Source organism: Oncorhynchus mykiss, chromosome 1 (genome assembly GCF_013265735.2).
Source record: "Oncorhynchus mykiss isolate Arlee chromosome 1, USDA_OmykA_1.1, whole genome shotgun sequence".
Taxonomy (NCBI): domain Eukaryota; kingdom Metazoa; phylum Chordata; class Actinopteri; order Salmoniformes; family Salmonidae; genus Oncorhynchus; species Oncorhynchus mykiss.
The window spans coordinates 41,460,873-41,484,355 of record NC_048565.1 but is presented as its reverse complement, the minus strand read 5'-3'; the positions used below and the strand labels follow the sequence as shown (position 1 = coordinate 41,484,355).

The 23,483-nt window shown below is 41.7% G+C and overlaps 1 protein-coding gene across 2 annotated transcripts in view; it reads right to left on the bottom strand.

The window, feature by feature from the left end:
* btbd11b (BTB (POZ) domain containing 11b) overlaps window positions 1-21,640 on the bottom strand; it is a 131,761-nt gene extending 110,121 nt beyond the window's left edge. For both annotated transcript variants that reach the window (XM_036977555.1, XM_036977566.1), the window contains exon 1: window positions 20,554-21,640. In XM_036977555.1, the coding sequence (XP_036833450.1) occupies window positions 20,554-21,421 (868 nt within the window). In that variant the 5' untranslated portion in view covers window positions 21,422-21,640. The remainder of the gene's footprint in view (window positions 1-20,553) is intronic.
* Window positions 21,641-23,483: the final 1,843 nt, after the last annotated feature.

Here is a 23,483-nt window from a genome sequence, read left to right as displayed (position 1 = left end):
CATCGTTGTTCCCCGTGCCCTGAACCATCTCTACCTACGATAACACTATAAATCAGAAATCACATGGGAATGTTTATATCTCTGAGATGGTGACATGCCTGGAGCGGAGATGTTTATCTTCCATATGAACCACATCAGGCCCTATGTTGTACAGCTGATGAGTAATTTATTTCCCCTCTGCGAGGGAAGCACACATAAAGTGATTTACACAGGCTAGAATAATAGTGTCCTTATACCTATTTCACAAAGCCACAAGATAGAGCCCAAGTGCCATAGCCAAGGATTACTGGATGGATAAAACATTAAGAACACCTTCTCAAAAATCCTTCTTTAACCTGTCTCCTCCCCTTCACTTACACCGATTGAAGTGGATTTAACAAGTTACATCAATACGGGATCATAGCTTTCATGAAGTAAATTATCCTAAACCTATCAGTGGTGTCAATTAGGTATCTCATCATCGTTATTTCAGTCAATTGGTTTCAACCATCTCTGTTGTTATTGGTCTGTTTATAAACTCTCTCAACCAGTCTTGAGCTCCAAAAATTCATGAAGTATAAATACAAGGCTGCAAACAGCTGCATCCTTTTAGAAGTGACTGGATGATGGAACATAGATTAAATCAAATCAAATCAAATCAAATCAATCTTTGGATAACACATGGGTGTTCTGTATGTGTTCTGCAGCGGTGGTCCGGGTTGAATGGAGTCTGCAACGTCAGCAGGTTCCACTTTAGGATTAGCACATGCTCTGAAGATTAACCTGCTCTCTACCCACTCAAAAGCAAACCATCACATAACTGGGTCTCTGATTATCATTGTGTCCACTGACACTAAGGAGACAGTGAATCGGGTCTAATTGTATGGAACTGAACCTATGGTGTATTATGTAGTAATGGGTATTGGGTTGGCATTGCAGGTCCTCCCTGTTTCTTTCAATGGTTAGAAATAGGGTGGTGAATTTGTTGTAATCAAGACGATCGGTTGGTATCCCGGAAGCAGAGGTGGGACCAAGTCACTATTATTCGAGTCACGAGCAAGTCTCAAGTCACAAGGTCAGAGTCTCAAGTCGAGTCCCAAGTAAAACAAGTTGAATCTTGAGTCAAGTCCAAGTCGTGCGTTCTAAGAGTAAGTCAAGTTGAGTCAAGTTTTTTCAAGTCAAGTCTCAAGTCAAGTAAAAAAAAAAATCTATACATGCAATGACTTGTTCAAGTACAAATCTTGTCTATTTCTTGAGGCTACCAAACAGCACTTTTCATTGTTCTGTCTACAACACGTTTTGATTATGTAACTGTAAAATAGGGACAATGTAGCAGTGGTAAGGGCATGAAATCAGCAGAAGGCAAGGCAGGTTGACACGCTCAGAGTGCAAATTTATTTACAAGTCTTGGCATTCCAATAATGAAAGTGCAGGACTACCAAGCTTTCACCATTGAAAAGCACAGGTCATACAAAATATGCAAGTAGATTTACCAAATATACATGGGCAATAGCCCAAAAGAATTAGCCTCTGTATCAGTCTTAACCTTTCCTATCTGAACGGACACAGATGGGCTGTGTTTACACAGGCAGCCCAATTCTGATATTCTTTTCACTAATTGGTCTTTTGACTGATCAGATTAGCTCTGAAAAAAATATGATGTGAAAATATCTAATGTGATTAGTCAAAAGACAAATTAGTGGAAAAAATATCAGAAATGGGCTGCCTGTGTAGATGCAGCCTTAAAGGGAAAGACCGCACAGCCTCCTCTTAAAAAAACAGTAGCTCAACCAGGTACATATGCACCGCCCAGGACCATACAATTACCCAATTGGAATCTAAAATGCGATTTCCACATCCATTGTTACATTCCTCTTAATCAGACATTGATTATTAAATATGTCATCACCATTCATAGATGGAACAATAATTTTCTCTTTTTCAATGTACTGACTCCAAGGGATGGCGCGCTATTACGTACAACCAGAATGACAGAGACAAAGGACACTTACACACGGAACTATGAACAAACTATCGACGTAACCCGGGAAACACAAACAAAGGAAACCATACATTGAATTAAATACAAATACCTCATGACTCTTACAAACGTTCAAGTGCAGAATAAATATCACACCCACTGAGACGGTAAGAAATAATAAATGAAAGCAAGGGCGCAACTTTCACTGGGGATAGGGTGGACATTAATTTTTGTACCCCCCAGTTTTAGCATTGGAATGTGATACAAAACGAGGCGAACAGTGTGCTTTAGGACCATGCGGATGACTCCGAGGGGTCGCGTAGGCTGTTTATCAGACTGGATAAAAAAATATTATCCCCCCCACTTCGAAAACCAAAGTTGTCTCCCTGAATTAAAATGTTTCATATCAAACATGCTACATAAATGCCTAAGTGTTGTAATAAACGGTACAGAGATGGAATGATGAAATGCTAGAAATTATTGATTTACTACATATGCATTTAAACGTGTGAAAGCAACAGCAAACATTTCAACAAAAGAACAAAGCACTCTCCACTGGCGGGAGTTTGGAGAGCGCAAGTGAAGAGTTGTGTCTATGGTGCACCGTAATAATTGTCCCCCACGATGAAATCGGGGACGGGACAAAGGATTTGCAGTATTTACTTTGAGAATTTAGACACTATGATTAGGAATTAGAACAGTAATACTAATTCAATAAGCTCTCTATGGTCTGGACAAACAAAAAACTGTTGCTTAAAAACTTCTTAGGGCTGCAATCCCGTTAACGGGATGATATGACAACCGCCAGTGAAAGTGCAAGGCGCCAAATTCAAAACAACAGAAATCTCATAATTAAATTCCTCAAACATACATGTATCTCATATCGTTTTAAAGGTAATCTTGTTGTTAATCCCACCACAGTGTCCGATTTCAAATAGGCTTTACAGCGAAAGCACCACAAACGATTATGTTAGGCGACCACCAACTCACAGAAAAACCCAGCCATTTTTCCAGCCAAAAAGAGTAGTCACAAAAAGCACAAAGAGATAAAATTAATCACTAACCTTTGATGATCTTCATCAGATGACACTCATTGGACTTCATGTTACACAATACATGTATGTTTTGTTTGATAAAGTTCATATTTATATAAAAAAAATCTGAGTTTACATTGGCGCGTTACGTTCAATAGTTCCAAAAACATCCAGTGATTTGGCATAGCCACATCAATTCAACAGAAATACTCATCATAAATGTAGATGAAAATACAAGTTATACACAAGGAATTATAGATATACCTCTCCTTAATGCAACCGCTGTGTCAGATTTCCAAAAAACTTTACGGAAAAAGCAAACCATGCAATAATCTGAGACGGCGCTCAGAAAATAAATAAAATCATCCACCATGTTGGAGTCAACAGAAATCAGAAACCACATTATAAATATTCCCTTACCTTTGATGATCTTCATCAGAATGCACTCCCAGGAATCCTAGTTCCACAATAAATGCTTGATTTGTTCGATAATGTCCATTATTTATGTCCAAATAGCTACTTAGCGCGTTTAGTACAAAAATCCAGACGCTCATGCAGGTCCATCCGAACGTCGGGCGAAAACTTCAAAAAGTTATATTACAGGTCGAAGAAACTTGTCAAACTAAGTATAGAATCAATCTTTAGGGTGTTGTTATCATAAATCTTCAATAAAGTTCCAACCGGAGAATTCCTTTGTGTGTAGAGAAGCCATGAAACGCAGGTCGCTATCATGTGAATTGCACACGACCAGCCCTTGGCTCTCTGCCAGACACCTGGCTCATTCAGCTCCCATTCAGCCCCACAACACAGTAGAAGCCTCATTCATGTTTCTAAAGACGGTTGACATCTAGTGGAAGCCATAGGAAGTGCAACTTCATCCATATCCCACTGTGAATTCAATAGGGGCTGGGTTGAATACCGACCAACCTCAGATTTCTCACTTCCTGTTTGGATTTCTTCTCAGGTTTTTGCCTGCCATATGAGTTCTGTTATTCTCACAAACATCATTCAAGTTGTTTCAGAAACTTCAGAGTGTTTTCGATTCCAATACTAATAATAATATGCATATATTAGCAACTGGGACTGAGGAGCAGGCCGTTTACTCTGGGCACCTCTGGGCACCTTTCATCCAAGCTACTCAATACTGCCCCTGCAGCCATAAGACGTTTTAACAACCTGTCATCAATGTGCTCTGTGGATAATAAAAGTGATAATGTTCCCTCTAAACTAGAGGTCGACCGATTATGATTTTTCAATGCCGATACCGATACCGATTATTGTAGGACCATAAAAGCCGATACCGATTAATTTGATTATTTGTAATAATGACAATTACAACAATACTGAATGAACACTTATTTTAACTTAATATAATACATCAATAAAATCAATTTAGCCTCAAGTAAATGATGAAACATGTTCAATGTGGTTTAAATAATGCAAAAACAAAGTGTTGGAGAAGAGAGTAAAAGTGCAATATGTTCCATGTAAAATATGTGCCATGTAAGAAAGCTAATGTTTCAGTTCCTTGCTCAGAACATGAGAACATATGAAAGCTGGTGGTTCCTTTTAACATGAGTCTTCAATATTCCCAGGTAAGAAGTTTTAGGTTGTAGTTATTATAGGAATTATAGGACTATTTCCCTCTATACCATTTGTATTTCATTAACCTTTGACTATTGGATGTTCTTATAGGCACTTTAGCATTGCCAGTGTAACAGTATAGCTTCCGTTCCTCTCCTCGCTCCTCACTGGGCTCGAACTAGCAACACAACGACAATTAGTGCGCGCTAACTAGCTAGCCATTTCACTTCGGGTACACGAGCCTCATCTCCGGAGTTGATAGGCTTGAAGTCATAAACAGCGCAATGCTTGATGCACAACGAAGAGCTGCTGGCAAAACTCACGAAAGTGCTGTTCGAATGAATGTTTACGCGCCTGCTTCTGCCTACCACCGCTCAGTTAGATACTTGTATGCTCAGTCAGATTATATGCAACGCAGGACACGCTAGATAATATCTAGTAATATCATCAACCATGTGTAGTTAACTAGTGATTATGATTGATTGTTTTTTATAAGATACGTTTAATGCTAGCTAGCAACTTACCTTGGCTTACTGCATTTGCGTAACAGGCAGTCTCCTTGTGGAGTGCAACGAGAGAGAGGCAGGTCGTTATCGCGTTGGACTAGTTAACTGTAAGGTTGCAAGATTGGATCCCCCGAGCTGACAAGGTGAAAATCTGTCGTTCTGCCCCTAAACGAGGCAGTTAACCCACTGTTCCTAGGCCGTCATTGAAAATAAGAATGTGTTGTTAACTGACTTGCCTGGTTAAATAAAGATTAAATAAAGGTGTAAAAAAACAAAACAGCAAATCGGCACCCAAAAATACCGATTTCCGATTGCTATGAAAACTTGAAATCGGCCCTAATTAATCGGCCATTCCAATTAATCGGTCGACCTCTACTCTAAACTGCACATGTGCGGGCACACTGGATAGGCAAACTGTTGCCATTTTGAACCATTTCTTACTGTCTGAAGGTACAAACTTTGCCTTCCCAGCGGGCCCAGAGAGCAAATCAAGTGAACTATAGGTCTACCACTGGCGAATCGGATGGCTCAAATGACTGTCTGCAGTAATGTAGCATGCATAAAAGAAAGCTACATCAAAGTTGATACTGTGAGATTTCAAAATGTTTAAAACCATAATTAGAGAGACTGTCAATGAATACAGCAAAGAGCTACTGTTTTTATGAGTGAGTTCTTACTCAACACTGTCACCACTTTGTATTCAACACTTTTATAAGCCATAAAATGTGCATTCTTCCTATTTCCACCCAGCGCTAAAACAAGCACTAGCAGTAATGACTGAGTAGGAAAGTGTATCAATAGGTATCAATAGCGTTGTTGCTATTGTTAGCGGCTTGGGTCTTTTTTAATATCGAGGAATATTTCACTTTCTCTGTTCATAGGAGTAACAACATTAATTTGTGCATGAGGCAGAGGTGTGACTCAAGTTGAGGGCTGTTGAGAGGTGGACCCTCAGTCTGCTGCTCTCTCCATCTGCTGAGACTGACCATCAGATGCAGGCACAAAAAATAAACACAACATGCAACAATTTCATTGATTTTACTGATTTGAGGAAATCAGAATTTGAATAAATAAATTAGTCCCTAATCTATAGATTTCACATGACTGGGAACACAGATATGCATCTGTTGGTCACAGATACCTGGGCGTCACAATGGGCCTCAGGATATCGTCAACGTATGTTTGTGCATTCAAATTGACATCAATAAAATGCAATTGTGTTTGTTGTCCGTAGTTTATGTCTGCTCATAGCATAAACCCACCGCCACCATGGGAAACTCTGTTTACAAACCGCTTGCCCACATGACGCCATACACATGGTCTGCGGTTGTGAGGCTGGTTGGCTTATGGTAGAGAAATGAACATTCAATTCTCTGGTAACAGCTTGGGTGGGCATTCCTAGAGTCAGCATGCCAATTGCACGCTCCTTCAAAATTTGACACATCTGTGGATTTGTGTTGTGTGACAAAACTGCACAGTGTCCTTTTATTGTCCCCAGCACAAGGTGTACCTGTGTAATGATCATGCTGTTTAATCAGCTTCTTTATATGCCACACCTGTCAGGTGGATGGATTATCTTGGCAAAGGATATAAAGAAATGTGTGTACAAAATGGGAGAGAAATAAGCTTTTCGCACGCATGGAACATTTCTGGGATCTTTTATTTCAGTTCATGAAACATGGTTCCAACACTTTACCTGTTGCGTTTATCGTTTTGTTCAGTGTATTTCAATGTATGCTCACTCAGCTGTACCTCACAAGTAATACAACAACGGATATATTACCAGTATCTCAAATTTTGAAATATATATTTTTTAAATAGCCCGAAATACAATGCATTGGTGGGGCAATTCAAGCAAAGCCAATATGCAGTGATAATATATTGGGCCTATAGCTTACTTGTCACGCCCTGGCCTTAGTATTTTGTGTTTTCTTTATTATTTTGGTCAGGCCAGAGTGTGACATGGGTGATTTATGTGTCTTGTCTTGTCTAGGGGTTTATTAGATTTATGGGGTTGTGTTTAGTAGAGTTGTCTAGGAAAGTCTATGGTTGCCTAGAGTGGTTCTCAATCAGAGGCAGGTGTTTATCGTTGTCTCTGATTGGGAACCATATTTAGGCAGCCATATTCTTTGGGTATTTCGTGGGTGATTGTTTCCTGTCTCTGTGTTTGGACCAGTTAGGACTGTTTCGGTTTTCCATGTTTTCTTGTTTTGTATGTGTACATTGTTCACGTTATCATCTTTATTAAAGATGTTCAACCATAACCACGCTGCATTTTGGTCCTCCCCTCTTTCACCAGAAGAAAACCGTAACATTACTGTACAAACCTCATTGTTACAGTGCTGTTTTTAATTGGTTAATGGTGCATATGTTTACCTTTTTAAGTCAAGCTGACTCAGAACAGGTTGGTGACCACTCTTCTAAAGTTTTCCCTGATTACACGATTAACGTTTCCCTTTACTTGTGATTGTGATCAAAACAACGCAATATTAGCCACTTTCAATGCAACATAGCAAAACAAAACGAACTATGCAAGATATTTTGTTGTAGGAAGAACACGTCAAAGTAGAATTATATTGCATTGACAAGCACTACTCAGCCCATACTCAACACAGACCAGTGCGGAATAAACAATCAGAGCTGCAAATAGGCCTATATGTAAATAGACCATTGCCATATATGGATCTGTGCCATTTACTTTGAACTGGACAGTGCTTACAGTATGAGCAGTCGTGAGTAGATGTACTTGTTTTGAGATTAAAGCGAAAGATGCATGTAGCCACGTGTGCACATTTTGTTCTTATACTTTGCTAGTTAGTGAGTTATTAACCTAGTTATAGATAATCTGTAGTCAACAATGGGGGAGTGATTACTTTCTACAAGAGCACCAAAGTGTACATTTCTAGACATCTTTGAAAAGCGGGTCAGGTAAAAAGCTTTTTTTGACTTAAAGTGGCAGTGTTGTATTTTGAGACAGGCTTGAATAAGCTAAGCAGCCAATAGGCAGAGGGTAGCTTAATATATCTGATTATCTGTAATAATGGTATGGGAATAATAATGCATTATATTTTGCAAAGTGGTTTCTTGCATCAAACAACACAACATTTCCAGTCACCGTCTTGTCTGAAGGACAAGTGGATCAACAGGTTAATGTCAAGCCCTGCATGTTTTTTTTCAAAAGTCTCATGGAATGTAGGCAAACATTGAACAACTCACATTGGCTGCATCTGTAGGCTGAATGATAGAACAGCTATTTCCATGTTAAAATGTTATGGGATGCATTTTCTCCATTGTTTTTGATGGTACGCGACCCTGGTAGGCCTACATTATGATCTAATAGCCACAGTATCCTACATGTTCACTATTAAAACTAACTAAAGCGGGTACAGACTCAATGTTCACAGTAAACACGTGCTGGAAGTTGCACAGAATTTTCACAATGTTCAAGTTTGCGCTCAGCAAAATTTGCTCAGTGATGAGAAAAATTTGAGGGAACGTTGCTCGAGTCCACAACTCTGCCTGGAAGCCTTTCTGTTGATGTTGATCTTTAACCAGATTAGAGGTCTTATCTGACTAAATCTGCTATTTGTTGAGAGAAACAAATATAGCCAAGAAAATACGAGAGAGAGTGTTTGTGTGTGAGTGTGTGTGTGTGTGTGTGTGTGTGTGTGTGTGTGTGTGTGTGTGTGTGTGCGAACATTACTGAGAACCATTGTTCATGGTTCACTTATCATGAATCATTGAGCAGAAACCTAGAGTCTTGCTCCAACATGCCACAATATCTGAGTGAATCCTACAGGCCTCACAGTAAGATGAAATACACATTGTCACTGACAATAAGCCTAAAGCAGCATTGTAGTAAAAGTAAATGATATCATAAAAAATTATATTGTTGGCTATATTCCATTTAAAAGATATAATATAAGTAAGTTAATGTCATTTATTTTTATGCAGAACACATTTTCAACCAAAATACCTGTCTGCATGCAGAACTAGACTGTGCCTCCAAGCTACAGGAGTAATCGCTAGCAGCAAGTCTATAGAGAATGAGTGTGACAGCACAGCTTTGTCTGACTAATCGGCATTGCCACTTGTGGACCCTGACTCCCACGAGCTATATTCAGAAGTACCGATCGGTTGTTTACTTCATCATGCCAAAGCCTCTCTAAAAAAACTCCAGATTTTCCACACACCATGAGCCATTCACTATGGGTCGAATCCTAAATTAGTCAATGGGTATCAATGCGATATCAATGGGAGGCTACGTCAGAATTTTACTAGGATGCCCTCCGATGTTTCAAATCCCTGGAGGATAACTAATGTGGTCTCCCTATTGCATTTACTTGCTTGCTGGTATAGCACTGCAGACTGCAGGTTTTTCATAGGATTATACACTGAGTGTAAAAAACATTAAGAACACCTTCCTAGTATTGAGCTGCGACTACCGCTTTTGCCCCCAGAACAGCCTCAATTTGTCGGAGTATGGACTCTACAAGGTGTTGATAGAATTCCACAGGGATGCTGACCCATGTTGACTCCAGCACTTTCCACAGTTGTGTCAAATTGGCTGGATGTCCTTTAGGTGGTGGACCATTCTTGATACACACGGGAAACTGTTGAGCGTGAAAAACCCAGCAGCATTGCAGTTCTTGAAACAAACCAGTGCAAACCAGTGCCCCTGGCACCTACTACCATACCCCGTTCAAAGGCAGTTAAATATTTTGTCCTGCCCATTCACCTTCTGAAAGGCACATGTCGTGTCGTTGGCTATGCCGGATTAAGTGATATGACATGCTATTCTATAAAATAATTTCTCCATAATTAATATTACCTGATTGAGCTAATCATGTAAATGTAATTAACTAGAGAGTCGGGCACCACAAAATTATATTTATAGAGCTGTTATCTTCCGAATAAACTCTGAAAGACCTAGTAATATTTTACATCAATAGCAGTCAATATTAATCATCATCTTAATTCAGTCTCATCTGAAAGTTGTAATTTCTTGGTTATCTGCACGAACCCTGGCTCACAAGTTGAATCAGCAATACATTTGGTTTAATTATTTATTTACTAAATACCTAACTAATCACACAGAATTACACATACACAGAATTAACTCATAACTTGATTACAAATTACGTCATAAAGGAAAACGTCCCTAGCGGGCGAAATAGATATGACAGCTCGTTACACAAAAGAAAAGGGGCTGGGTTTGAGTGAAAGAGCGGGAAGACTGAGGAACAAAGGGAAGAAGCTGTGCTATCGTAAATACAGTATCTTATGCATTCTAAATTACCGCCCATTTGGAAAAGGAAAATGCAATAAATATTTACTCTGAGCTGCGCTTCGGTAGGTTGGTGGTAGATGGAAGGCCGTGTGGCCCAACCAAGTCCTTTGAAGAATGTCTCTGGTTGTCAATTGGATAAGTTGTAGTAACGTTGTTGGGTGATAGACGGGATACTCTGTCTGTTCCTTCCTAACCCTCGTTTGCATCTGCTGTTGCTAACTCAACGGCTAGGAGGTATCACTTCTGTAGTGAATAAGAGTTCAAAGTTCATACCATTAACAACCAAAGCTCACGCAGATGTTGGCTTCGTTCTGTAGTTATTATCTGAACCATTCTGACATAGGACCGTCATCCTCAAGTTCTCAGAACAGAAGGTTATATTGTCGTCAAGGGCTTATATAGGAAGGGAGAGGAGGGCGTGTTTGAAAAGTTTTATAGCCCATGTCCCTTCACAGGGGCGGGCCACTGATTGAGCAGAGCCCTATCTTATGAAATCCCAAATCTCACATTTTAGAAGCTAAAATCACATTTCATCCCATCACAAATAATTTCATATTCAAACATTTAAATTGAACAACAATTCCATGTGAATCCGATAACTCTGATGTGTAGCTTTTCCACTGTATAATTTATGTTATCTTATCATTGATGAGAATGTCTCAGATGACAACCAAACTGACATCATATTCATTAAGTACCACCGCATATGTTCCATTGGTCGGATTACCAGAATATTGTTCATTTCCCCCCACCTTCGGATGTTCCCAGAATCTCTATGTTAACCAAGGGTTTGCAAATGTAACATTAGTAGGGTAGAGAGAGGAAAAAGGGGGAAAGAGGTATTTATCACTGTCATAAACCTACCCACAGGCCAACGTCATGACACACACAAACACAATCCATGTCCCAAATGTCTCAAGGCTTAACAATCCTTAACCTGTCTCCTCCCTTTCCTCTATACTGATGTGAATTTATCAAGTGACATCAATATGGGATCATAGCGTTCAAATCAAATCAAATTGTATTAGTCACATGCGCCGAATACAACAATTTGATTACATATGCTTTCTTAAGAGACCCTAACCAAAAATGCAGTTTTAAAAAATATGGATAAGAATAAGAAATAAAAGTAACAACTAATTAAAGAGCAGCAGTAAAATAACAATAGCAAGACAACATACAGGGGGGTACCGGTAAAGAGTCAATGTGCGGGGGAACCGGTTAGTTGAGGTAATATGTACATGCATGTAGAGTTATTAAAGTGACTATTCATAGGTGTAAAAAGGGGGGGGGGGGGGGTCAATGCAAATAGTCTGGGTAGCCATTTGATTAGGTGTTCAGGAGTCTTATGGCTTGGGGGTAGAAGCTGTTTATAGAAGCCTATTGGACATAGACTTGGTGCTCCTGTACCGCTTGCCATGCGGTAGCAGAGAGAACAGTCTATGACTAGGGTGGCTGGAGTCTTTGGCAATTTTTAGGGCCTTCCTCTGACACCGCCTGGTATAGAGGTCCTGGATGGCAGGAAGCTTGGCTCCAGTGATGTACTGGGTCATTCACACTACCCTCTGTAGCGCCTTGCGGTTGGAGGCTGAGCAGTTGCCATACCAGGCAGTGATGCAACCAGTCAGGATGCTCTCGATAGTGCAGCTGTAGAACCTTTTGAGGATCTGAGGACCCATGCCAAATCTTTTCAGTCTCCTGAGGGGGAATAGGTTTTGTTGTGCCCTCTTCACGACTGTCTTGGTGTGATTGGACCATGTTAGTTTGTTGGTGATGTGGACACTAAGGAACTTGAAACTCTCAAACTGCTCCACTATGGCTCCGTCAATGAGAATGGGGGTGTGCTCGGTTCTCTTTTTCCTGTAGTCCACAATCATCTCCGTCGTCTTGATCACGTTGAGGGAGAGGAGGCTGTCCTGGCACCACACGCCCAGGTCTCTGACCTCCTCCCTATAGGCTGTCTCGTCGCTGTCAGTGATCAGGCCTACCACTGTTGTGTCATCGGCAAACTTAATGATGGTGTTAGAGTCGTGCCTGGCCCTGCAGTCGTGAGTGAACAAGGACTACAGGTGGGGACTGAGCACACACCCATGAGGGGCCTCTGTGTTGAGGATCAGCGTGGCAGATGTGTTGTTACCTACCCTTACCACCTGGGGCCTGCCCATCAGGAAGTCCAGGATCCAGTTGCAGAGGGAGGTGTTTAGTCTCAGGTCCTTAGCTTATTGATGAGCTTTGAGGGCACTATGGTGTTGAACGCAGAGCTGTAGTCAATGAATATCACTCTCACATAGGTGTTCCTTTGTGCAGGTGGGAAGGGGCAGTGTGGAGTGCAATAGAGATTGCATCATCTGTGGATCTGTTGGGGCGGTGTGCAAATTGGAGTGGGTCTAGAATTACTGGGATAATGGTGTTGATGTGAGCCATCAAAGCTATGGGTTGGTAGTCATTTAGGCAGGTTACCTTAGTGTTCTTGGGCACAGGCAGTATGGTGGTCTGCTTAAAACATGTTGGTATTACAAACTTTGACAAGGAGAGGCTGAAAATGTCAGTGAAGACACTTGCCAGTTGGTCAGTGCATGCTTGCAGTACACGTCCTGGTAATCCATCTGGCCCTGCGGCCTTGTGAATGTTGACCTGTTTAAAGGTCTTACTCACATCGGCTGCGGAAAGCGTGATCACACAGTCTTCCGGAACAGCTGTTTTATATTGCACAACCTCTAACAGGTCTAAGCGTAGGTTAAGTTGTATAGAGTTTGTTTCCCTGAAAGACGGTTTTGCTAATAAGTCTAAATTTAAATCTCACGCATGTTTCAGTGTTATTTGCCTCAAAGCGAGCATAGAAGTAGTTTAGCTCGTCTGATAGGCTCGTGTCACTGGGCAGCTCATGGCTGTGCTTCCCTTTGTAGTCTGTAATGGTTTGCAAGCCCTGCCACATCCATTGAGTGTCAGAGCCGGTGTAGTACGACTCGATCTTAGTCCTGTTTGATGGTTCATTGGAGGGCATACCGGGATTTCTTATAAGCTTGCGGGTTAGAGTCCCGCTCCTTGAAAGTGGCAGCTCTAGCCTTTAGCTCAGTGCAGATGTTGCCTGTAATCCATGGCTTCTGGTTGGGCTATGGTCACTGTGCACTTATTGACGAAGCCAGTGACTGAAGTGGTATACTCCTCAATGCCATCTGAGGATTCCCAGAACATATTCCAGTCTGTGCTAGCAAAACAATCCTGTAGCTTAGCATCTATTTCATCTGACCACTTTTTTATTGATCTAGTCACTGGTGCGTTCTTCTTTAATTTTAGCCTGTAAGCAGGAATCAGGAGGATAGAATTATGTTCAGATTTGCCAAATGGAGGGCGAGGGAGAGCTTTGTATGTGTCTCTATGTGTGGAGTAAAGGTGGTCCAGAGTTTTTTTCTTCTGGTTGCACATTTAACATGCAGATAGAAATTTGGTAAAACGGATTTAAGTTTTCCTGCATTAAAGTCCCTGGCTACTAGGAGTGCCGCCTCTGGGTGAGCGTTATTCTTGTTTTCTCGCAGTCCTGATGTCCAGAAATAATTTTCGGTCATAAGAGACGGTAGCGGCAACATTACATACAAAATAAGTTAAAAAATAAGTTACAAACAAAGCAAATAAACAAACAAAAAAAAAAAAACGGTTGGGGGCACGTAAAACATCTTCCTTCTTATTCGGCGGCATTTTCACCTGAATTCACCTGGTTAGTCTATGTCATGGAAAGAGCAGGTGTTCTTAATATTTTGTACACTAAGGTCTTCTTGGATACAATGCTGCTGATGCTCAGTTTCTATCTGTCTGGTGCACAGTGACTCTGCAGTTGCACTGGCTCCCATAGACTCTGACTGAGACAGAGTGCAATGTGCTTAATGTCAGTCTGCCAGCCGCATGTGTCATCACGCAGTGTATGAGAAAGGGAGACGGCTAAATGTTTTTCAGAAATCCTCCATGGCCTATGAATAATGTCAAAGATAAACCTTAGACACTAAATCCATCTCCACCTTGGGTTCTGGGTTGGCTGGTTTTGATCACGTCTTAGTGCTTGATCATCTGAAATAAAGTTGGCAAAAATCCCTCCTCACCTCAAATGTCTGTGAAACCACAGTACCATGTAGCATTAACATTGCCTACACTCATTATTAAACCCATTGATGCTCTCTAAGCAAGGGGCTTGTGTGAGTGTGTGTGTGTGTGTGTGTGTGTGTGTGTGTGCGCGTCAAAGTCCCCACAAGAATAGCAAACAAACAAACATTTGATCAAAGGGGTTTAGGATTAAGGTTAGAATTAGTGTTAGAATTACGTTTAGGGTTAGTTTTAGGGTTAGGTTTAGGGTTAAGGTTAGGTTTTAAGGTTTAGGGGAAATAGGATTTTGAATGGGACTGAATTGTGTCCCCACAAGATTAGTTATACAAGACTGTGTGTGTGTGTGTGGGTTTGTGTGTGTTTTTCTATGCCACAGATATCCCAGCCCCAGACATTACAGGGTCTGCTATAGTCGGGTACCATAGCAAACCCCTCTCATTCCTGTTGGACCACAATGCTTACCACAGCGCATGTCATACTGTGGACAACAGGCACCAATCTCACAGGGAAATACTGGATAAGGCACAAAGCAGCCCTGAATGGAACTTCAACCTACACATTCTCTCACAGCTGCAGTCTCCATAGACTATAGAGAAACACACCCAGACATAGCATACTAAACTGTCATAAAACATCTTATTTACTTGTGTCTAAAATGAAATAAGCCTCATGTGTCTAACTTGCACTGTAGAGAAATCCCAGCTAGTACAATTGGTTCTTTGGAAGTTGTCGGAACGTATGTTTTTGATTTCACATTGGTTGTGGAAAGGAAGCTATATGCTTCCTGACAGGTAACACTGAACGTTTTTTAAAAGTTCTGAGAACAGAAGTAAAGATTTTGCCTGTTCTGGAAAAGTTTATTTTTAGGTTGCAAGTATTTGGAATTTTTTGGTATTTTATTAGGATCCCCATTAGCTGTTGGAAAAGCAGCAGCTACTCTTCCTGGGGTCCACACCAAACATGAAACAAAATACAGAATGACATAATACAGAACATCAACAGACAAGAAGCGCTCAAGGACAGAACTACATACATACCAGGGAGGTTCTGAGAACGTTTTACTCTGGTTCCTTGAATGTTTTCCTGGGAGGTTTTATTAACGATATGAGATTAGAAATTTTAGGTTAGGTTTTTGAACAACTTCCTTAAAACTTTCTTTGAATGTTTTAATGACTTTTAATAACACTGCTAGCTTATATTTTTACTCCCAGCACAGATAGGGCATCTGGAAATTAACTTCCTTAGCTTAGGCAGCCACAGACCGACCACCAACTTCCTTAGCTTTGGAAGACACAAATGTTTTAATGTGACAGTAACATTCAAACCTAGAAACTTCTATTCTCAATCTGTGGAATCAGTCCACTGTGCCACCAGCATGGAGCTAGCGTGTCCTGTTTTATGCAGACAAAGCTCTTCATTTTAGTATTTTTAAACAGACCTAATTTCAAAGGAAACAAGCACTCATTAAGATCAGGTGTGGTCAATTAGTGGGCGCGGCAAACACACCTGAACACACTTAACAAGATAGAGAGAGTTTTGGTTTTCACATGACTGGGAATACAGATATGTATTTGTTGGTCACAGATCACTTTAAAAAAAGGTAGGGGCTTGGATCAGAAAACCAGTCAGTATCTGGTGTGACTACCATTTGCCTCATGCTATGCAACACATCTCCTTTGCATAGAGTTGATCAGGCTGTTGAATGTTGTCCCCCTGCTCTTTAATGGCTATGCGAAGTTGCTGGATATTGGCGGGAACTGGAACACGCTGTCGTACATGTCGATCCAGAGCATCCCAAATATGCTCAATGGGTGACATGTCTGGTGAGTATGCAGGCCATGGAAGAACTGAGAAATGTTCAGCTTCTAGGAATTGTTTACAGATCCTTGCGACACGGGGCCATGCATTATCATGCTGAAACATGAGGTTATGGCGGTGGATGAATGGCACGACAATGGGCCTCAGCATCTGTGTGCATTCAAATTGCTATCAATAAAATACAATTACGTTCGTTGTCCGTAGCTTATGCCTGCCCATACCATAATCCCACCGTCACCATGGGGCACTCTGTTCACAACGTTGACATCACCAAACCGCTCGCCCACATGACACCCTACACGCCGTCTGCCCAGTACAGTTGAAACTGGGATTCATCCATGAAGAGCACACTTCCCAAGCATGCCAGTGGCATCGAACGTGAGCATTTGCTCACTGAATTCGGTTACGACGACAAACTGCAGTCAGGTGAAAAAGATGGATGTGGAGGTCCTGGGCTGGTGTGGTTATACGTGGTCTGTGGTTGTGAGGCTGGTTGGATGTAAAGACAAATTCTCTAAAACAACGTTGTAGGTGGCTTATGGTAAATAAATGAACATTCATTTTCTGGCAACAGCTCTGGTGGACATTCCTGCAGTCAGCATGCCAATTGCACGCTCCCTCAAATCTTGAGACATCTGTGGCATTGTGTTGTTTGACAAAACTGCACATTTTAGAGAACTTGTCAAGAGAACATGCCTGGTCATCCCTACTGCCTCTGATCTGGCGGACTCATTAAACACAAATTCTTAGTTTGTAAATTATGTGTGAGTGTTGGAGTGTGCCCCTCACTATCCGTAAATTTAAAAAACAAGACAATCGTGCCGGTTTGTTTAACGTAAGGAATTTTAAATGATTTATACTTTTATTTTTACTTTTGATACTTAAGCATATTTTATCAATTACATTTACTTTTGATACTTAAGTAGATATAAAACCAAATACTTTTAGACTTTTACTGAAGTAGTAATTTACTGGGTGATTTTCACCTTTACTTTAGTATTTTTTTTATGAAGTTACCTTTTCTTTTATTCAAGTATGACAATTGGGTACTTTTTCCACCACTGAGGAAACGTTATGCTCAAGTACTGAAATTCCCATAGAAGAACGTTTCTTAATGTTCTCAGAACAATTTGAAAGGATACCAAAGGCAGAGAGGGGAACCCAACACCTAAGCAGAATACAGAGGCAGTATCTGCTGAAATCAACCCTTGAGGTGTGTGGGAGCAACGTGGACTCAGGGGTAGACAAAACATTGACAACGTAAGTCAGGGACACTCAAATTAGTATGATAAATTACACTTCGCCTGGTATGTATTCATTTGTGGATGTCGATCCATTTCGTATGATATGTTATGAACTGCAATTTGTATGATATGTTACGAATTACAATTTGTTGTGGCTAACGTTAGCTAGTTATCTAGACAGCTAACGCTAAAGTTAACTAAGTAGCTAACACTAGCTAGGCTAGGGGTTAAGGTTAGGGTTAAGGTTAGGAGTTAAGTTAAAGGGGTAAGGTTAGGGGAAGGGTTAGCTAACATGCTAAGTAGTCGCAAAGTAGAAAAAAGTAGTAAGTAGTTTCAAAGTTTCTAATTAGCTCAAATCCGTGATGAGATTCAAACACACAACCTTTGGGTTGCTAGACGTTTGTTTTATACAACTACCCATCCACCCCGAACAACCACCCTAGTCGTTTTTGCCTTAACTAACCTGTCTTATGTAAACATACCAAACATAACATATCATACCAATTTGAGTGTCCCGGATTTACATTTACTATGTTATGTTTAGTCTATGAGACCAGGCTGGTCGGAGGGGAGAGCCAGGGTTCCAATGTGCATATGCCTGATGTGCCAATGGAGAACAGCTACCCACTGGGCAAAACCTATTGGATTTGCAGAAAGTCATCAACATGAGGGCATTGTCTTTTTTTCACGCAACCTAAATCCAATTACATGGTGACAATTTTTTTGAAAACTAACTCTGAACTATCGTCTGTGCCCAGTGGGTAGTAGCTCAGTAAACGTGAGAACAGGGGGAAGGAATAGGATAGTTAGGATAGTAGGATAGTAGTTGTGTAAGTAAAAGTAGGGTGTGGTAGGGGTAATGGTCCCTGTGGTGGTGGTGATGGTAGGGGTAATGGTCCCTGTGGTGGTGGTGGTAGGGGTAATGGTCCCTGTGGTGGTGGTGGTAGGGGTAATGGTCCCTGTGGTGGTGGTGGTGGTAGGGGTAATGGTCCCTGTAGTGGTGGTGGTAGGGGTAATGGTCCCTGTGGTGGTGGTGATGGTAGGGGTAATGGTCCCTGTGGTGGTGGTGATGGTAGGGGTAATGGTCCCTGTGGTGGTGATGGTAGGGGTAATGGTCCCTGTGGTTGTGGTGATGGTAGGGGTAATGGTCCCTGTGGTGGTGGTGATGGTAGGGGTAATGGTCCCTGTGGTGGTGGTGATGGTAGGGATAATGGTCCCTGTGGTGGTGGTGATGGTCCCTGTGGTGGTGATGGTAGGGGTAATGGTCCCTGTGGTGGTGGTGATGGTAGGGGTAATGGTCCCTGTGGTGGTGGTGATGGTAGGGGTAATGTTCCCTGTGGTGGTGGTGGTAGGGGTAATGGTCCCTGTGGTGGTGGTGATGGTAGGGGTAATGGTAACTGTGGTGGTGTTGATGGTAGGGGTAATGGTCCCTGTGGTGTTCCAATGGCTCCCATGACATGAAATGCTTACCACATACACTTCATCAATACGACTTTATTTCACACTGGAAAGTGGGAAATGTAGAGGATTATAAAATAATATATCTTTATAATAGCTCTTTCCAATGAATGGCAGCTGTTTTTCTTTTGCTATAACATGCTGCTGTCTTGATCTTGGACATTTTAATAGTAAGATGTTAATTAAAACTAGGTTCTAGTAGTATTTACTGACCACACGACCTGACAAGGGCCTCTGAGATAGGCTATAAGGCCAAGAGTTTTCCCTGATCAGATTGCATGGTCAGGAAGAACTCTGGTCCCTATAACAAATACACTCTAACTTGCAGGACAAATACCCTCTCTCTGACCAAGGAGCCCACTCTGCCAGCACAGGGGACCACTCTATGGCTTTAGAGAGAAGGGGAGGAGGGCATGGTTGAAGAGGGGAGCGGTGGGTGGGGACAGGGAGGGGGAGTCATACTAAATGCAAAAGAAACAGGGAGATTTAATCACCACAATGGATTTGGAGTTCTGTTTATGAAAATCACCAGCGAAGGAAAATAGCTCTTGTAGCAGTAGAGATGCTATAAAGATATGCATACTGAGTCTAAGAGAGAGGCCAACATTACCATAATACTGGAATAATCACCTCAATTACTCCTACTAGGCAGAGAGAGAATGGCTGGAACAATATGAGGGGTTCCGGTTAGCATTCGGTTAAAAGGTCAACCATCACTCAGATATGTTAAATATCGTTACACATTGGAAATGAGAATGCTGTTAGGTAGGCTACATAACCTTCTACAGTTAGGCACAGTGCATTTGAGGTCTCCACTTGTCACAATTGCAATGGGTGTGATGATGTGCTAAGGACCATTGGCAGTACATGGAGCCATTTGAACTGTGCTCTTTCTCCTACCCCTTAGCTCTCTTTAAAACAGCATCAGTAGGGTCCTCTCCTCTGTCTTCAACTCAGTCCCATTCACATCACTCAGAATAACCCATGATAACACTTGCCCTGGGGCTCTGTATTACATAACCTTGTTGAAGTATGGAGCCACAGAAGCACTTTGAATGCATATATCACAGATGTAATAAAGCCTGTTATTACATTAGGTTATTATTACATTAGATTACAACTGATGAAATATATTGCAGCATGGAAGACCAATTGAGAAGTCTGAAGGCAAGAGCTTATGTTGAAATTAGATTTTTTTGTTGTTGTTGTTGAGAAACAGCCATTGCGAAAGCATGTAACGTCAGTGTCTGTTGGGGCCCCTCTATGCTTGTACGTCAGCATAGAACATTTGAATACAGTTACTCAACAATGAGGTTACCCAGGATGATCCTGACACGTCAGACAGACACGGGAACAAATACATAATTCATATGTGAGGTCATGTTATCCCTCCACCCCTGTCCAACGCAAATGTTGTATGCGAGAGTGAACTGCTAACTTGATAATGACTATATTACAGCCGGTGATATCACTTCACTGTTTTTGGCACAATAACAAATAATACGTTAAAATTACGCGCAAGGTTGATGCGTCACAGAACTTAATTAATAGGTACACAACTTACCACTCGCATTCTTCCCACAAATGAGGTGTTGATATTGCTGCAGGAACCCCCATAACTCCGAGTCGTTGTTGATGGCCTGTTCGAGGGACTCGACTGTGAACTTAGGGATCCCGTTATCTTTTTCCACGAGTGCGCTGCGCAGTGCCCGCGCGTACACCTCTCGGAAAAGACTCTCCATGCACCCTGTCAGGTAGATGGCCGCGTGCTCGTGGATCCTCACCGCAACCCGGCTGTCCACCATCCACCTGAAGAACTTCCCCACGTTAAAAATTAGTCCGCACCGGAGCGACTTTCCGCGGCTGAACTTGTCCTCAGTGCTCATGTTGTACATGGACAATGCACTGAGTGCCGCTGTGATGCAGTTCACAGAGACAGACCAAGACATGACAACCTTAACTGCACTTTGAATCTCATATTTGGTGCATTTGGCATAGCGCAAACTCAGGCGCTGCGCTTCCTTCGCGACCCTCACGAGCGCACGGCTGATGAGGACCGAGAGCCTAGCCAGGATCTCCTGTGACACGACCCCCAGTCTCAACTCTTCGTCCTTGTTTAGTGCGCTCTCTACTTCCCCGAGGCTCCATGGCACGTCCTCTAGCTCGGGTAGTTTAGCGCACTGACCGAAGCACTCCAGGTTCTCGGCGTCTTCGACCAGGACGGTGTTGACAGTGTCTAGGCTGTTGTGGCGACTGTGCATGGAGTCGGTTAAATGCCAGAAATTCGCCCCATGCGCATACGGTATATGTGCCTCGGAACAGCACAGTGAAGCACTGGAAGACCTGAAGGAGTCCGCTGCTCCACCATAACCCGAATCAAGCGTCAAATCCTCCAGGGTCCTCGTAACTGACTTATTACTACTCCTTGCCATAACTGCACCTCATACTGTAAAGAGGGCTTTGGAATTAATGGCACAAAACGTCGCCTAATAAAATTAAATGAATGCAATTAAAGCCCTAGTGCAATGTATTCTGAAGATTAAACCTTTATCCTGTTGCCTTCAATTGAAAAAACATCAACTTGCTATTCCCCAGTCCAAACTAAAACTTCAAAGTCGTTGCATCGTAGCACATCGTGCAGCTACAGTGGTCTGTATTTTACGCAGTAAGAGCCTGATAGATGGAGGCGGGGCTATGGAGAATAGAGCGCTTTAAACGGCCAATAACCTCTCGGGAAAACTGAGTTTTTGAATTAGGACCGCCTCCATCTATTAATTTAGATTAGGCTACTCAGTTCAATGTACAGCCCATAGGAGAAGTGAATATTAAATACCTATAGAATTATTTTTAATGTAATATTCTTTATTTAATTGTTAGCTTATATTGGAAAATATAACTTCATAAGGTAAGCTATGGTCGAGTTCCCCTGCATTAACCAATGGTTGCGCGCTACTTCATCGATTGTGTCATTGACTGACAGATTGCTATAATATATGATGTGGGTATTTTATACCTAAATACCTTTCCAAGCGTTGTAAAATCTGGCATGCATCAGCAAAGCCTGGGCAGAGGAACACCACAGTTATTTTATTTTCTGTAATTTGAACATGTCAAACATCATTGCTAATGGTCTGATTCTAATGGACTGGATAAACTGGATAATGTGGTTATCCACATAGTGCAGCAAATGTGTCATGCTATGGATAGTAAAGTCCCTTACACATTTTTTTCTGCCAGTAATGATGGTAACATGACTCAAGACTATTAATAATGGATGACATGCATAATGTATCCCCTCTCTGTGGTCTGCGTCCCTTACATGGAGATAGCTAGAGCTCATTGATAGGAAGACATCTGCATTCTTTGTCAAGGTCGCACGTTATACTGCATCAAATGCTAAAGATGCAGCATTTGATTGACTGTGTGTGTGTGTGTGTGCGTGTGTGTATGCGCACGCGCATGTGTGTGGATAGAGCCTTAGACAGGCTGAAAATTATAATTTTACAGGCACACACAAACTGCATGTATGAGAGAGGGAGAAAGAGAGAGACCGAGAGAGGTTGGTTACACTGTACATAATATATTATGAATGTCAACATGTGTAACAACAGAAAATGTCCCTGAGCTGATTGATAGCCCTATGCCATAGATAGCTTTGGGCGCATCTTAATATCACCTATCTCCTGAAGTCTAAATTCCCACAAATGTAAAAGCATTGGATTGGTTGATGCATGGGCTAGTGGGATGTTCCACTTGTCCGATGACTCACCCTGAATTTAACTCTGCTGCTCTATCGATTGCTACATACATTCAGTCTGAAACTGCCATCCTAGAAGTCATTTGTGCGACTTCAAAATGAGGGGCGTTGTACAAAACAAATTAATCAGCGATTGGATCATCTCTAACAAATCTAACCAATCAAAGTGTCAAAGTTGACAACATCATCACAGAGTTTCTAAACCAAGAGGCCCACGATTGTGAGAATTCCAGGAACGCTTGCGAAACCAAACAGACCAGCCCGGGGTTTGAGAAGTCAATGAGAGAAGTGAAAAATGTTTCCTTATTTGTTCATTTTTTCCAAATTTAAAGGCACAACCTAGACTCCAGGCAATGTCTTAAGTAGTTGAAGTTGTTATTACTCCAACCTCATGAGTGACAAACTGACACATTTTAATTTTTTGTAAAAAATAACTTTATATCAAAGGAGAGCATTTGATTTGATGGCCTGCACATGCGCAGTTCGACGTGAGGCGACCGTTAGACACGATGATGTGTTTCTACCCATGACCTTAGCTAGCCAACGTCGCCATGACATCACCTACAAGTGTGATCGGGGATTTCTATTGGAGAAGCAGTTTTAGCCTATCTTCATACTGTACTGTCTTTGATGCTATTAGGTTTCTGGGACCAATAAGAACGGGCAGAATGTCTTTGCATTCTAAAAATCGTCGGGGAGGGAGGCAAATCCAGACTTATCGTGGAGAAGCGTCACTT